The sequence below is a fragment of the Anopheles nili genome, chromosome 2 (assembly GCF_943737925.1).
Source record: "Anopheles nili chromosome 2, idAnoNiliSN_F5_01, whole genome shotgun sequence".
NCBI lineage: Eukaryota > Metazoa > Arthropoda > Insecta > Diptera > Culicidae > Anopheles > Anopheles nili.
In genome coordinates this window covers 10741626-10758039 of record NC_071291.1, presented here as the reverse complement: position 1 = coordinate 10758039, position 16414 = coordinate 10741626, and the positions used below count along the sequence as shown (strand labels likewise).

The following is a 16414-nucleotide window of genomic DNA, read 5'->3' as shown; positions in this document are numbered from 1 at the left end:
AAAGGAAAGCGCACGTAACCAAAAAACACCAAAAAAAAACAAACCTTAACGTGAAAAAGGCGTCGTACGAGCCGAACGAACGGCTGACGCTTGGGAGAAGCGATAAATTTGGTGCTGCTTCGTTCCGACACGTGAACGACGGGTCCCGTGGGGCAAATGTGAGGGCTTTCTTTCGTCTCGTGATGCAAAATGAAAGGGAAAACTAGCTTCGTACACCGCCGCCCACTGGCGCTACTCATAGGTTTTTTATTCCTAGCTCTCCTGGCACATAGGTACGTATCTGGCGTTCGCCCACCTTGTACAGTAGCGTTCGATGGTGCTCCAGCAGCTCGAGTTGGGAGGTCGCAGTCCGTTCCCGTCGGTGCACAGTAAACCGTCCATCCACCTCACGGAAGTTACCCGACGAAAGAGGCTCAAGTGTGACAACCACCTCGGCCTGGTCTCGAAGATACGCGCACAAACGGCCGTAACATTCAGACGCGTTCACTTTCAGCACGATATGATCCGGTCGGGACGGGGATGCCATGCTGAGTTGTTCGTCGAAGAAATCGATCACGGGATTTTCAGCTCCACTCGGGTGCATCACGGCGTAGAATGTTAGATCGTCCACGATAACCAGCAGGTTCGATGGGTGCGCCTGGCGGGCCTCCTTCATCTGCTGGCCAATGTGCTGCAACAGGTTGAGGGCTCCCGTGGTGCCACCCTGCGAGTACAGATGCTCCAGCACGTCGACCATGGTCAATTGATGGTTTTTTACGGCAGCTTCCGTGTTGAATGCGAGCTTCTTGCACACGCCCGCGTAGTGTGCCGATGTGTGGTGTGTTGCGATGAGCAGTACGCTGTTTGCCTGGGTGTTTGCCTTGAGATGGTTCACCAGCATGTTAGCCAACAGGAAGGATCCATCGACTCCGAACTGCTCCTGGACCAGTGTCACCTTCGGTGGGTTCGTATGACTGCCGGTGACGTTGATGCCGGGCAACGGCCAACCGCAAGCGGACAGCATATCCAGCGACATGACTGGAGATGGGTTGCTGTCGGGTGGAAAACCTGCGAAGAAGATAAATTAGACTACCGTCAGCACGTTGAGGTTGAGTTTTACGGCGAGAATGTGTAAATGTTTCTTCTCGTTTGATCCGCAACACCGGGCGGATGAAACCGCAACGAAACCGGATCAACGAACCTACGCGCAGGAAGGGTTTTCCTAACTCCAGTGTAACGAACCCCATCCGAGAAGCACTCAGTGTAGCGAGATAGGTGCTAAAGGTCCAACGGCCGGAACGCCGGACTAAAAATCAACGACTGCCGTGGGTATTTACTTTTACCTTTCAGCCGGTTTCAATTCTGCGGAAGTGAGTGGTGAATATTTCAAAACATTCTCGTAAAAATAAAAAAAAACCCCTTGACATTACGCTTCGAAGTAGCTTTACACAATTTACACCCAAAACCCCATTCGGCTCGAATCCGGTTCACGGCCTGCGCAATAACCGCCTGATTGGATTTCAAATAATGCCGCGTGTTGTGAGTACTTCTATGTGTTCCAATCAAGGACGAACGGCTTTCGACGATTGTCGGCAAAGCACGGGGGGTGGAGGGGGGAGGGGAATGTTAAGAGAAAAATTATGTCCTGATTGATTTCCGCACGGCTCAATTCCCGCCCACTAACACTAACGGCGATGTGCCTTCGGTAAGGGTTTCCATTACAGTGCCATTGTGGAATAGATTGCATCTCGGAACCCGTGTACTGTTCCGGTAATTTTAAACGAGCGCGTATTGTGCCCTTTTGTCTTCTGGCAAACAAACTACAACTTTGCGGAGGCGAGTTTTCCACGAGTACCGCGCAAAATGCCATATATAAAACCCATAAAGGGAAGCACGTTTGACGCACGTACACTCAGTTCACATTACATCGTGGCGCGGGTGGTTGGTTTTCTGAAAAACGTTTGATCCATATCGAGCTGGAGCTTAATTTAAAATCGTACAGCGTAAATGAAAAGCCGCGTTGGACTGCGTATTCAGAACAAAAAAAAAGTCCACGAAAAATTCAATTTATTCCTCGGCTCACATTTCTATTCCTCGGAACGGAGGCATACGCGTCCAAGAGACCCTAAAGTAGCGCAGCAGGAAGAAGGGCCACAGGAACGGCGACCTTCGATCGATGCACTTCACTTCGGGAGGGGGCGTCTTAAACGGCGTAATAAATTTGCTCCACCTTTACATGGCAAGCTGGCGCTTCGCTCGCGTCAGGTGACGAAAAATGCCAAATTATTTAAGACACACCGCTGTGCGTCACGTGAAAATTCCTTTTGAGTGGCAGGTATTTGAGGAATGTGACAATTCCGCGAACGGAAGCAAAACCGTACACGATGTTTCCGACTGGCGGGCGACGAATTCCAAATTTCGTTTAGTCACGAAAGCGCAATTTAGGCCGAATCGATCCGACCGCGATTCCACTCTTATCGAAACGTTTTCCACGCATCCTAATCAACAGGGACGGATGATTCACTTCATGTACCGCCTTTCGTGTATGCACAGTTGTACGGTCGATCGAGCGGGCTCTGCTCAACGATGATTTATCTGTGAAAACCGCCTGTCAACCGTGCCGCTTCCGGTGGTTTTCCTCAATTTCGGTTGGTACCTCGAAATCACCGCGATAAGATATACCCCCGGTGGGGAATGTATCACCCATTTGCGGTTGCTTTAATCCACTTGTGGTCCTTCCTCCGACCGATGGCTGATACGCTCTTCCAATGATAATGAAACACGATCAAGTAGAAGATCCTTCGCCAAAGCGTGGGCTTTGCTGGTGTGCTTGTTTATAGGGCGAGCTGAGATTTAGCACCTTGTTTGTTTAATCAGCACAACGCGTGGTTGGGAAAATTGGACCCATTCTTAGCAGCAGCGATACTCGTTTTTGCGGTATCGCTCGATGGTCGGGGTAATGAAAAGATAAAATATAGCAACACATCAAGCTCTTCTACCTAGCTTTCCTCTCAAGGTTACCGAAAATCTTCGACTAGAAAGGGGAAAAGTTTTACCAACAGCGCTACATTCCTTCATGCTCCAAAGTTATTCCACCTTTCCGAGCGGTAGAGAAATCTTTAGCCACACGTGCGGGTTTGAGGTAAAGTTTTAGCCAAAAGCAGCCACGTTTCTTTTTCTCTCTCCAACAAATCGATAGCAAACGCAAGCGATTGCGAAGGAATTCGCATTAGTGACATCATTCAATGCGAGAGATGAAAACGAAACTTTCCTCGTTCGGTGGAAGAGTAAGCCAGCTGAGGGTGGTAGATTATCTCGCAAGCACTCCCGAAATGGAACTGCCAACGAGGAGTATGATGTTTTTGCGTTTCCATTAGGATAAAGCGACTCGTGAAGGAAAACGAACGCGAAGTTGAGCAGGTTGATAATGATACTTTCTTCAAGACGGTCGATCCACGTGAACACCGTTTGGGTTTGCTGGTTGTGTTTAATTTTGCGCTTCGCTGGAATGCATCTTGTGCCTTAATTATGTTGGTAATAATGGTTCATCGACTAACTGACTAGCATACCGGTTATACTTTAAGGGACAAACGATATCTTAACAAACAAAGCTTATCAGTTATAGCAAAAGCTTTCAGCATCAATCACCACACCGTTTCGGTCCAACAAAGTTGATGAGAGGTTTGAAGAATTAGAAAAAATGTTGGCACCGTTGAAAGCAGATATTAATTGTAGTTGTTGGAGATAGATTGTAGTTTGATAAAGATAGATACGCATGTTGATGTATTAGCATGCTCTAGCAAAGTTCATGGCCTCATTGGTGAACAAAATGTTGAGCATTTCTCTTTGTGACAGGCCTTTTTTAGGGCAACTTGTTTCTGTCCCATTAAAGCACGCTCTACTGAGGTGGTTGCATCAATTTACAAGCGCACTAATCGACGAGATTTTGCACACAAAAAAAGACAATGTTCATTGTACCGTCAAAATCATCCATTCCTCGTTATCGATTGAGAGAACTTTTAAAACATAAACGTGAAGCTATATAGCGAAGCTTACATGCCATTTAGGGTATTGTGCAGGTTCTTCAGCTTTCATCGCATCCAGCACTCGTCCATAGGACAGGCCGGAAAATGGTAGAACAAAAGAACGAAAGATTTGCGTCAGCTGTGCGCTTATACACGCACCGTTGGCCAACGTCAGGTTGGCTTTCCATTTTCCGACCGATTGACGTTATCTGTGCGGCGTCATAGAGAAAACCAGCCTCAAGAATAGGCTGGGGATTCTGTTTCATAATAGGGGCGTAATCCTTTCCACTACTTGTTCGCCATATCGCATGGTCATTGTCATTTACCGGATGCGGTATCTTTTATACTCGGGTGTGGCCGATGATGAGGCTGGTTGCTCACTTTGAGCATCTTGTCCGCTATCTTTCCCGAGTGTCATAATCTGTCATCAATCACGGTTGTAAAAAAACCCTGGTCGGCTCACACGGGACACTACACTTAAAGCAAAGGAACGTCCCCGAGAGACGTGTGACTCGTTAGCGAGACGAATATTGGAACGCTTTAAATGGAAACAAAATAAAGGTACGCGTGAACAGGAGAGCAGGTCCCGGGCGTATCAATACGGCGAGGCAAAGTGCGTCAGCAAGTGAAAACCAGTCTAGCCCATGCTACAGCACATTGTAAGCGACAGGAGTCGTCAAGTTGGTGATAAATTTAGCCAAACGGTTGTGGTGGACTGATAAGTCGGCATCACTTCGAAGTCGTTCGCCGTCCTGAGTGGGTGCGGGTCCGGTGTAATTCCAACCGCTTATCGTAAGCGGTGAGCAGAGAGAAATTCATCAAGGCCATTTCCATCCTTCCGGTGAGTAAAATTCCCATGGATAGTGACGGTAACCAAATTAATGTGCGTGCATAAACGTGAGTGATTAACCTTCGATCGTTTGCGATCGCATAAGCAGCCATCGGCTCCCGGTGTATGCATACATTTTGTGTTACAATGTACCTTGGCAACGATGCAACAACGAGCCCGGGTGATATATCGGACTCGTTAGGTGAGATTGGTCTCCTAGCAACAACTTGTCACAAGTGCTAACCCACAACACAAACACCGGCAAACGTCGCACGGGATCGATAAAAAAACTCGTTTATTGCACCTTAAATAGTGTCCATTTGTCGAACGGTCAAATTATCAACCCCCAGCTAAACGATATTTATCCCAAACCGTTTAAAAACTGACCGTGAATCCTTTGCTGCGAATCGCGCGCGCTACCGTGTTGTTTTGGTTGCTTCTTCTCGTGGTTGTTTGTTTTCATAAAACGTATGATTTTGACGTACCAACCTTCATCGATCCAGCCGAGTGTGCAGTCGACGAAAGCGATGAACTTGTGGTGCGAGCGAATCGACGAACGAACGGCCTGGATAGTACGAATTGTTCAGTGGCCGAGCGTGTGAGCTGCCATCAGAATTTTGTTCTGAGCTTATTTTGCTTCGTTGCATCTAGCCAATGGTTTGTAAAAATTGGGAGTTTAATTATAAGCAATGTTTTAAGTGATACACTTCTGAAAAAATCATGTATGTTTCATTTTCGTTATACTTTGATAGTGAAATTGAAATCATTTGCCAATAGCTTTAAAAAAACCGAAAAAATGTTGAAATAAAGAATTATATACATGTTCTTTAATTCTTTTTCAATTTATGAATTGTTTTTAAAAATGATCGATTTACGTGTCACAATGGCCGGTGAATGGCTCACTATGCCACATATGTCAATTACGTCACGATTCTTCGGCGGTGCACATTCTCAATGAAAGTGTAGTAATAAAAAACACACACAAATTGTCCTTGCCGCCGTCGTCGTCGTCGTCGTTGCCGTCGTCGCGTCGTATTTTTGGCCGTAATCCTCGTACCTGCCCTCCGCACCCACAAGCTAGCGGGTAAGCCCAGCCCCTCGTGCATCGGTCGGGTGCATCTTTATCTTCCTCAAACAAATTTGGCGTGGTTTTATCTAAAAATAACACCACCTTCCCCACTCGCCAGACACCTGTGCTGGTGAAGGTCGTTTCTAAGTCCCGGCACCGTCATCTCATGAATCAGTGCGTTGGCCGTGACCGAGCAAGGGAAACTTGGGTGTCACAGCGCGTAACCTTCATCGTGGGTGATTTTGTGCATTTTTCATACACCTGTTTCTTCGCCCAAACGTGACAAAATCAGCTGTTTCTCTGGCCATACGAACGACCTCAAAACGGTGGCCATTTCACAGGACTGACACCACAAGTAATGCACATAAATCGTTCGTTTCATTCCAGCCACCATGTCTGACGACAACAAGAAGCGCCTGTCGTATTGGTACTTCGGAGGGCTGGCAAGTGCTGGTGCGGCCTGCTGCACTCACCCGCTGGACCTGCTGAAGGTCACACTGCAAACGCAGCAGGAAGGCAAAATCTCTCTACTGCAGCTGACGGGTAAGGTGGTGCGTACGCAGGGTGTGCTGGCGCTGTACAACGGCCTGTCCGCGTCTTTGTTGCGCCAGCTTACCTACTCGACGACCCGATTCGGCATCTACGAGGTTGGCAAACAGGCGATGGGCAACGACTCCGGCTTCGTCGGCAAAGCGCTACTGGCCGGGGCAGCTGGTGCTGCCGGTGGTTTCGTCGGAACACCGGCCGACATGGTGAACGTGAGGATGCAGAATGACATCAAGCTGCCGCCAGAGCAACGTCGAAAGTAAGCACGTCAGCGTGACAACACCGTTCACGGGATGGCGCTTGAATGAGGATTTACGTTTTGCTTTTTGTTTTAGCTACAAAAACGCCGTTGACGGCTTGTTCCGAGTGTACCGCGAGGAAGGTTTCGCTAGATTGTTCTCTGGCGCGTCGACAGCCACCTCGCGTGCCGTGTTCATGACCATCGGTCAGCTTTCGTTCTACGATCTGGTTAAGGATCTGCTGTTGCAGTCCGGCCACTTTAGCGACAACCTCACGACCCATTTCCTTTCATCACTGACGGCGGGTGCGATCGCCACTACGCTCACGCAGCCGCTGGACGTGCTGAAAACGCGAGCCATGAACGCAAAACCGGGCGAGTTCAGTGGCATCTGGGATATCGTGCGGTTCACCGCCCGACTCGGACCGCTCGGATTCTTCAAGGGTTACGTGCCGGCATTCGTGCGCCTTGGCCCGCACACCATCCTGACGTTCGTTTTCCTCGAGCAACTGCGTATGAACTTTGGCTACCTGAAGCCGGAGTCGAAATCTGCCAACTAGGAGCGTGACAGAGCGCGCATCTTCCGATACAGTTACTAACGATTACCGTTTACGGGTTACCGCGAGCTTTTAGAGCAATTTTGACACATTCCACTAACGAACAAGAGCTACGAGTCACACTCATCACAGTAGGGAAGTGAAACCGCACAGATCGAATACGTTACCGTGAAACGGGCGGTATCGAACTTGTTAGGGTTTTAATTTTCTTTTATCTTTTTTTTGCAAAACGTGTAGGATAACGTGTAGGATGAAGCTCGTGGAGCCATCTGCGACGGCAGGATTAAATGCTTTGCAATAAATATTTATCAATGTTAGACATACGCTCTCGTTAGTTGTTCGCGCTGAGTACACCAGCTGTTTGCTCAACCGTTGTTTATGTCAGATAAAGTCAGAGTGTTTTGATTTCGGTGTTGCAAAACAACACGCTGCTCGTCATTCGTACCTGTGATTCCGGCTTCTTCAGTGAAGCAGTATCCGTTGGGGCATTTAGGTACGGTCCTTTCTTAGGTAAGCACGCTGTGAACGGGTTGATGAATCAGTTGACACGAATTAACGTAGGATTCGAAACGCACGACGCGCGAAAAACTGGATAAAAGTGGTGAGATAACGTGTTGTTTTTTTCTTCGCCCGGTGGGGGTGCAAGTACTGTCAAACTCGCTATGACAGCCCAATAACATCGCCAGCCATTGGGGGTAGGACACTGTATATTGTCTCGATGACATTTTCAGTGTCCTTAGAGATAGGGTGGTTTTTTTTAAATGGCGTACACACGTGCACAATCGGTTTAAATTTTTGCGCGCATTTTATAGGAAAACGAAATAAAACCAAAAACAAATGAATCCGAAGCACGTGGACAAAACATCGCGATGGTATTTCGGAGGATTGGCCAGCGCTGGAGCAGCGTACTGTACGCATCCGCTGGATCTGCTAAAGGTGCTCTACCAGATAGATGCTCGGACCAACTTGTCGATGTTTTCACTGTCGCAGGAAATAGTTCGGAGGGATGGTTTTACGGTACTTTACAACGGTGTGTCCGCCGCCGTACTACGTCAGCTCACTTACTCAACGACTCGCTTTGCAATCTACGAGATTGGAAAGCAATCGAGCTTCGGAAAGGACAGCGGATTTTTGGGCAGGATCGTTATGGCAGCCATTGGTGGCACAGTGGGCGGATTCGTTGGATCTCCAGCCGATCTCATCAACGTCCGAATGCAGAACGATGTTAGACTTCCTCCAGAGCAACGTAGAAAGTACGTAAAACGACCGCCCACTTTCAGAAAGTTTCAATGTAACTGCCGATGTTCGCTTCGTTATAGCTATAAAAATGCAATCGACGGTATCATCCGGGTTTGGCGTGAGGAGGGCTTCCGGAGACTGTTTGCTGGAGCAAGCTCCGCCACAGCACGATCGGTGTTCATGACGATCGGGCAGCTTACGTTCTACGATCAGGCGAAGTATACGCTCTGCCAGACGGATTACTTCACCGATAACATTGGCACACATTTTCTTGCCTCGGTTATTGCGGGAGGGATCGCGACTACAATGACCCAACCGATCGACGTGGTGAAAACGGTCATGATGAACGCTAAACCAGGCGAGTTCGCCAACATCCGTGCTATCCTGCGGCACATCGGCAGACTGGGACCGATCGGGTTTTTCAAAGGGTTCATACCACGCTTCATACGCCTCGGTCCACACACGGTGCTAACGTTTATCTTTTTGGAGCAGCTGAGGCTTAATTTCGGTGTGCCTAAAGCCTAAGGCACTGAAAAGTTCATCTCATCAGAATCATCACAGTCGAAATGTTGCGTAGACATACACGTACTATTAGTCGCATATAATGTTTGTGAAATTAGTTTGGTATAGTTTTTTTTAAATAAACCCAAAAAATGGAACTATCTAACATGTGGATTTGTGGATGTCTTTTTTGTTTATCGACGTTTGACCATCCAAGCATCCCGTCGTTCCCATAGTTACCCGTAGCATAAACTCACTAAGAAATTGACAACATAAAATTCTCTCCCACGCAGCTGTGTGCGCACTCGCCAACATATCGTTGGGAATCTCCCCAGCACGCACGCAAACAACCGCACGGAACCTGTTTTCGGAAAAGCGAAACGAAACCCACCGCGTTAAGCTCCGTTGCTAAAGGTGACGCTGCACGGTTGAAATGCGACAATGCACCGAAGCTGCTGCAGTTTGGAGAGCTCAAAGCCCGGAAATGTCCGTTTTAAAAATGCACCAATGGAGATGCAAAGCTGGACGTTTGATTTTGTTAACTGAACTGCACAAAAGCTACAATATTCTATGCCACCATACCATTCAGACGGCTTTCGTGTCGACGGGCCCTGAGCTTAAAGCTTCGGGAAACCAGTTTTCCTCGCTTCGCACGCACCCCCAACAGCCACCCCACAAAACACTGGCGTTGTGTTGGTGCCGTGAGGGTCGAAGCTTCGTGTGCACGCTCTCAGAAAAGGGCAGCCGCGTTTGAGGCGATTTCCATCTCTCTCTCTCTCGCAAGCCTTCGCACCCCTATTTCGAGGGGTTGCTCGCGAGCAAAGGACGGCACGGAACCGCGGGGGCCGGGAACCGCGGATTTAGCGTTCGTCGATTCCCCCAGCGTTGGAAAATGTGGCGCTGCTTTAGTAGTAGTTGATTCGCAGCATCGATAGGTCGTGTCGATCCGCTCCAGAGACGGAGACACGCACTGTTTCGCCGTCGTCGTCGTTGTCGTCGTCGTGGACGTCCTGCAGGACGAAGGACACTTGCGGCACGGTTCCGTTTCCGTTTCACGCGTGCCAGCAGAACACCCGGCCGGGAAAAAGGTGGGTTGCTTTCGTGATTCGTGAAAGGGGCTCGAAACCATTGGCCCGTGCTTTAAAGTGCGTGAGTGTGGCTCCGAGGGCTGGTCCGGCAGAAGGGGCGCTCCCGGAAAAAAGGGCCAACCACGTTTGTGGACGTTCCGAGTGCAAGAAAAGCCAGAGCGCGAGCGCTTTCGCAGTTCCCGATACGTTCCGTGTGTACGCTCGGCGGTATCGTTGGTGTGTTTGTGCGCGCGTTGGTGGCTCCTCGAGAAAAACCACTACTACCAGCGAGTGGCATACCAAAACAACCACCCTTCGTTCGTCGTTCTCCGGTGTCCCTTTCGGCGTGTGGTGCGTGTTCGAACAACCAACAGGGATCCAGCCAGCCTCAGAACCAGCTGGTTTGGTTTCGTTGGTCGGTTGGCAGCTGTAACTGCTGTTGTTGTTGTTGTTGGGGAGCGCTTACGGTGTTGCGTTGCTCCCGGAAATGACGTAATTTGGGGACATGCTCCTGGGAAGGGGGGGGGGGGGGGGTCACATCCCACCCCATCCCCTCTAAATGCACGCGAGAAAGCCTCCATCGCGTGAGGGAACCGCGGAAAATCGTGAAAAAGTAATCGGTCTCCCTCCTGGAGCTCGGGAAAGAAATAGTCGAAAAAGCCCATTCCCCATTCCAGGGGGTGTGAAACGACGAACCACCCCCGCGTGGGGCTCCCAGCAAACCCTCTTCGTTTGTGTGCGCTGGCCCGAGACCGAGGGTAGACAGATTTTGGACGGTTTTTCACCACCCCTGCTCTTGTTACTCGCAGTGGCAGCATCTGGCCGTTGAGGTTGAATCCGTACCGAGAACCGGTTTTCGCTTCGCGTCAGCCGCTGGCAAAAGCTTCTTAGCGAGTGTGTGTGTGTGTGTGTGGGGGAGGATTACGAACCGCTAGGTTGGTGAGACGCGCGTGGAAAAATCTGCCCGTCCCCCCCAAAAACATCTGCGACATGTGCATGTGTGTGTGTTTGTTTGTTGATGTTCTTTCTTAATTTAAAATGTGTCAAATGGAACGGCCCGTGGTGGATCGCAGTAGGCTCTGTGGTTCGTTCTCACTATGCTGCCTGTCAACGGACAGTATTAGCTCGCGTTGGTTTTCCCAGGTGCCGGCAGATAAGGCGCATTACGCCAAAAAGGAACGCACACAGCTGTCCACTTACGGCTAACGGGCTAAGAGCGCGTCTCTCGCGCCATTTTGTGGTGGGTGGATGGGAGAACAAAAGAGGCAGGAAAAAATGTAAACAATCACTCGCACGCGCATCACCCCAACGCAGCGTGAAATTTGTGGGGCGAATTAAGGGAAAGGCAAACACACACACACCTACACGCGCACCGATACGAGAGAAAAAGAAAAGTTTTTCCCTTCAATCTGCGCCACCGAGTGCGGGCAAGAAGTTTATGGAAATGTACTTTCCTTCCTTGCGCGAATTTTCCCCCGACTTTCCACCGACATCCAGCGGTGGATAGGCACGGTGGAAAATCGCCTACACTGCGCGAACGAGATGGCACCGGAGGCCATTATGGCGAAAGGACGCTGATACGCCGCCGGTGGCCGCCACGGTTCGGTCGAGGTTTTTTTTTTTCACACGAGAGTGCTGGAAAGGCAGGCAATATAGAAACAAATAGGCAAACAACGAAGGCTCCTACCTATGCTTCGATGGTGCGGTCCACCGGGATGCCGCAAGGAGGACACGGAAAGCGGGAAGACAAAAAAGAAAATGTGCCACAAACTTGGACAGGAAAATCCCACCCCACGCCGGGGTGGGCGCGCTTTTATTAAATTTATTCACATCACCCGAGATCACGCGCCGGAACCGGGATGCTGTGGATGCTGGATTGCTGAGACGGAGCTGCCGCGGGTGGGCAATCTACGGGTGGAAATTGCACGAACCAATGCACCCCCACAGCATCCACCCCCAAAAGACGTTTTTGTGTAGGCTTCACGGAATTTATTGACGTTTATTACACCCGAACGGAGTGGCCGAGTCGCGGGGGCTTTTGGATGAAATGTGCGCGTTTTGTTTTTAATTTTATTTATTTCCACCCAACCGAGGGATGGAAAACCCACTGGCATCGGGCGGATGCAACCCTCCGGGCTCAATATCCTTATCGTTTCTGTGAATTCCCCAAAGGGCGTCGAAGCGTTCCAACCAGCAGCAGCAGCAGCAGCAGCTGGAGCTGGAGCCCGGTTGTTCACCCGAAGGATAGAGAAGGATCCATTTCAACCAAACCAAGGGACCGAAGCGTCCGTTTTGCATTCATCAAACTCAACCTCGGGGCCCAGGGCGTCCTTTATCCATGCTCGATTCCCTGCGCTCGATTATCACTTAATTAATCGGAGTATTTTCGGAACCCGAGTGTGCCCTCAATCCGGCGCATATCTAATCCGGTCGACGGATGGGAAAGGCGTCCAGATCTCGGACTCCGAAGAACTCGGGCCCCCATATCCTATTCGCTCAGCTTCGGATCTCACCGACGGTCAGGAGGGAAATCCATCAAAGAAACGTTCCAGCTGAGGAAATCGCGTTCACACCGGTCCTGGCTTCGCTCGAGCGTACCATGCCGTTTGAAACCCATGGGGGGTGGGTTCTTTGATGTTGGGGTGGAGTTTCCATCCGTCCCAAGGTATCTCGAATCGTCGCCGGGTGCACCATTCTCCTCAAGGGTTCACGGGGCTCGATTTTGGGGGAGAACTTTTCTGTAATTTTCCTCCCCGAATCTGTCGGAACGTTGCACAGAAGCACAGGGTGAATTTTCCTCATTCAGAATTGGCCAGGCCTTCCCGTTGGGGGGGGTGCGTTGAACCTTTGAATCTGCGTGCGTAGGCTGTGCGGCCCCCTTTACGCCATTTGGCAGCCAAACCCTATGTCCGCGCGGCCATAAGGACCGCTTTTTCGATAAACAGAGAGAGGAAAAAAGTCATAACAATAAAATAAAAGTAAACCACACTAACCGCAAGGAAATGCTCCTCCCGACCGGGTGCTTCCCGGTCCGCTGCGTGTATGTGTGTGTGTGTTCGAGCCATTTCCCTCACCACGAATGGAACGGATCTCGAGCCCCTGTTTCGATTGCGTTTGTTTAGAATGTCCTTCCGTTCTGGGTAGAACGCACGATACCACTTTCAAGTTCAGTATCTCCTGGGGCCGGCTCGTCACACACATACACTTTTCTTTCATTTTACGGCACCCGCTGACGCCCACCGACCGGAAATGGAACTGGCTCTCTCCCCCGGGGAGAAGAAAAAAAAAAACTCTCCCTCCATGCTCGCGCGCGCTTGTATCAGATTTTTCCATTTCCTGTGCGTGTGTGTGTGTGTGTGTGTGTGTGTGAATTTCAGCTTTCCCTCCTGCAAGGACACTCGCAGGACACACACGAGGGGACACTCCCGGCTGCCGGTTCGACTGCCATTCATTTTGACACGTGACAAATGAACCGCCACCCACGCGTCCTGTTTCCATCCCTAAACGCAACCATCCCACGCTAGCGGCAGGTGCCCGAGAAGGGAACGCGTGAACGGAAAATCGAGCCGTTGCCGTTGAGGTGTGTGGAAGCGTGAGGTCAGATAAAAGCGAGCGAGACAAAGCAACAATAAAAAACAAACATTGAAACATGCTTCGAAAGAGGGCCAGTTTCCTGGGTTCGGTTGGTGTGGCTTTCCTTCTTTTTTTTTGCTTATGGTTTTCCCTCCCTACGTTGGTTTTGGTTTTTCCTGGCTCTCTTTCCCCCCCCCCCCCCCAGGCCGGAAGGATCCTTCCCCGGATGCTCGAATTGATACGCACGTGCGTACGGCCGTGCGTGCGTGTGTGCGTTTGGTGGTAAAACCGCATTTTCGCTTGCGTAAGGATTCGTTTACGCGCTTTACAGCCGCAGCACGTCGTGGGTCGTGGCTTGTGCCGTCCTGACGCACCGGCAAGATGAAGTCAAGTGCGAACGCAGCGAAAAAGGCTCGCGCGTGTCCCTTCCTTGCTGGGGGTCGTTTACCAAAAAAAGGAAGGAAGAAAACGGCCGGAAAGAAACGGCAAACGACCCGCTCGACTCGCGTGGTACAGCTCACGGCGTTACGGTGGCAGAAAAGATGCGAACGCGACCGAAAATCGCGCGAAAATGATAAAAATAAAGCAAACGGCCGTGCGCAAGGATGGTGGGGGGGGGGGGGGGGGGGGGGCGGAGGGATATTAAATTTCCACTCCCGGGGCATTATCGTCGCCGTCGTCGTCGTCGTCGCTGTGCGGGGTTGCGTTGGAAAATCTAGCCATTTTTGGGGCGTGCAAGTGCGGGTACAGCGAAGGGCTCGAAGGAACCTGCCTGGAGGACGAATTCACCAGGGTGGCCCTGGTGAAGGAGGGAAGCCCAAGATGAACACCGAAAACAAGGGTCAAATGGTGAAGTGATAGAGTGATAAAGAAACCGACAGCGCAGCCTCCGATGCCTTCGGGTGGCTGAGCCTTTTTGAGCGGTGGGACGTCGCACTGCCCTCGCTGGGAGGGAGTTTCTTTGTGTGTCCTTGGGCCGGGTTTTTCCCTCGCCCCGATTGCCGTTCGTGTCGTGCAATGATGGCCGCCATTAGGCCGATCAGTAGTTTTATCGATTTTCGCTTCGATGCCCGCCAAAGCCTGATGCTGGATGCTCGAAGTGGCCGTGGAGAAGAAGGAGCATAGTTTGACCGGTTTGATGCCCGTTTTGGCAGTGGAAAATCGTCCATTGCGGATGGTTATATGAGAACATCCGAGAGATGTGCGCACGATCAGCACGAAATGCATGAAATACATTATTTAGCACCCGGCGTTGGAACATTCATTTTTAACCGGTGCATCACTTATTGAGAGAAGCTTTCTGCTTTCTTTCTACTCAATCAATTTCTACAGCCTGGTTTGTGTTGGCCAAACTTTAAGGGTTAATTCTCACCCGCAAATGAGTATGCAAAAAAAAGAAATAAAACAACCCACGGATAGGCGAATCGCATGCTGGAATGCAACCAGGAAGTTAATTTTGATGAAACGCTTCAAATGTAAGCAGCTCCCTTGAAGCACTCAACGATGAGTGCTAAACGCACTCCGGCATCCAATGTAACGGATATTTCCATCCGGACGGAAAACGTAATTAATAACGGCAAAACCGCCATTGTGGTGATCCCGCGGACAGGACCGCAAATGGTGACACACGGATGCTGGTCGATGCCACCCGGAGGGAACATTCTGGGGCGCTGGCCGGAAAAATAACTCAAATTTTCCACCCACGCTCGAGGAGTGCAGGCTGGTGTGAATGTGGATTGTCCGCTCGCCTATGAGACGAACAATAAAATGCGCTCAAAAACCCACACCCTCCCGGAATTTTCCCGACCCCAACGAACGAGCCAACGTCCCGATAATAATTAATATTTATTTGCTTTTCCCTCGCTCGCGCGTGGTTTCCCCATTTCAGATCGAGGGTGGTCGAGAGTGTGCGTGGGCGTTCTTCGAGAAAGAACGGACGAGTATCTCTGTCTTTCTTGTCTCGCACGCAACGCTCCGGGTCGGTGGCTTTTCCCGAGCTCAACCATTATCCGGCGCCGGGTCAGGTGGTTGTGTGCTTCGATGCCTGCGGATGGCCTGCGGTTAAGAATCCGGCATTAGCTGGCCACTGGCCTCGCGGAGTAGACGTGTGTGTGTGTGCGCGCGTGTGTGGCCATGTGCGTATGTGTGCTGCGGTAAAGAAAATCAACCCTTTTCTGAGGGGTGCTTTTCCCACGTGTGCCGATCGTAAGCGCGTTCACCGCGCAAGGAGCTTTACACTTTCGTCTCTCACAGCTAACCGTCTGTTGCAGCCTCATCTGTGTGTGGGCGTGTGTGTGTGTGTGTGCGGGTGGGTGCGCGTGTGATCCTGGCGGCATCTAAGGAGCCCGTTTGTGCGTGAATTTGTTCCGTGAATGTGCGGTGGAATTAAATCGCTCTCCACCCGAGCAGCGATCGAGTAAGCTGGGAGCCAGCGCGTGTGTGTGTGTGGGGGTGTGCAAGCCCGTAAGGAGGCTCGTGCGTGTGTGTGTGTGTGTGTGAAAACGGGGTGCCCCTCCCCGGGAAGTGGTGAAAAAGCGAGCCCCACCGAGCAGGGAATATGCTAAATGCGTCCGATGGCCGGCGTGCCACCGTAACGGGCGCTAGTGAAGTGTGAAATAGTGCAATCGAGGCGCAGCGTCCCCAGCTGCACACCATTATCCTGTGTCTCTGGCTTTACCCTCTCTCTCTTTCCTTCACCCAAACCCACCCACCCACCAACCGTAGGTCATGGTTATCCGATGTGCATTCAATTAAAATTTAAATGAGCGTTTGGTGATGTCATTACGTTCGG

The 16414-nt window shown here is 50.6% G+C and overlaps 3 protein-coding genes across 3 annotated transcripts; 2 read left to right on the top strand and 1 right to left on the bottom strand.

The window, feature by feature from the left end:
* Positions 1-224: 224 nt before the first annotated feature.
* LOC128731942 (uncharacterized) lies at positions 225-1068 on the bottom strand. Its single transcript, XM_053825100.1, has one exon. It carries the CDS (start codon positions 1013-1015, stop codon positions 236-238), a length of 780 nt encoding a protein of 259 aa, XP_053681075.1. The 5' UTR covers positions 1016-1068; the 3' UTR covers positions 225-235.
* A 3634-nt stretch (positions 1069-4702) lies between these two features.
* LOC128730873 (mitochondrial dicarboxylate carrier-like) lies at positions 4703-7560 on the top strand. Its single transcript, XM_053823960.1, has 3 exons — positions 4703-4845; positions 6290-6707; positions 6784-7560. The coding sequence occupies exons 2-3, from the start codon at positions 6295-6297 to the stop codon at positions 7244-7246; spliced, it is 876 nt and encodes a 291-aa protein (XP_053679935.1). The 5' UTR covers positions 4703-4845; positions 6290-6294; the 3' UTR covers positions 7247-7560.
* Positions 7561-8080: 520 nt separating this feature from the next.
* On the top strand, positions 8081-9118 carry LOC128724882 (mitochondrial dicarboxylate carrier-like). The gene is made up of 2 exons (XM_053818640.1): positions 8081-8496; positions 8563-9118. The coding sequence occupies exons 1-2, from the start codon at positions 8081-8083 to the stop codon at positions 9005-9007; spliced, it is 861 nt and encodes a 286-aa protein (XP_053674615.1). The 3' UTR covers positions 9008-9118.
* Positions 9119-16414: the final 7296 nt, after the last annotated feature.

Excerpts from the sequence above, each read along its gene's own strand:
- LOC128731942 (XM_053825100.1), bottom strand. The coding sequence starts at position 1,015 with ATGTCGCTGGATATGCTGTCCGCTTGCGGTTGGCCGTTGCCCGGCATC.
- LOC128730873 (XM_053823960.1), top strand. The coding sequence starts at position 6,295 with ATGTCTGACGACAACAAGAAGCGCCTGTCGTATTGGTACTTCGGAGGG. Across the intron at positions 6,708-6,783 it reads CCGCCAGAGCAACGTCGAAA|CTACAAAAACGCCGTTGACG; the intron begins GTAAGCACGTCA and ends TTTTTGTTTTAG.
- LOC128724882 (XM_053818640.1), top strand. The coding sequence starts at position 8,081 with ATGAATCCGAAGCACGTGGACAAAACATCGCGATGGTATTTCGGAGGA. Across the intron at positions 8,497-8,562 it reads CCTCCAGAGCAACGTAGAAA|CTATAAAAATGCAATCGACG; the intron begins GTACGTAAAACG and ends GCTTCGTTATAG.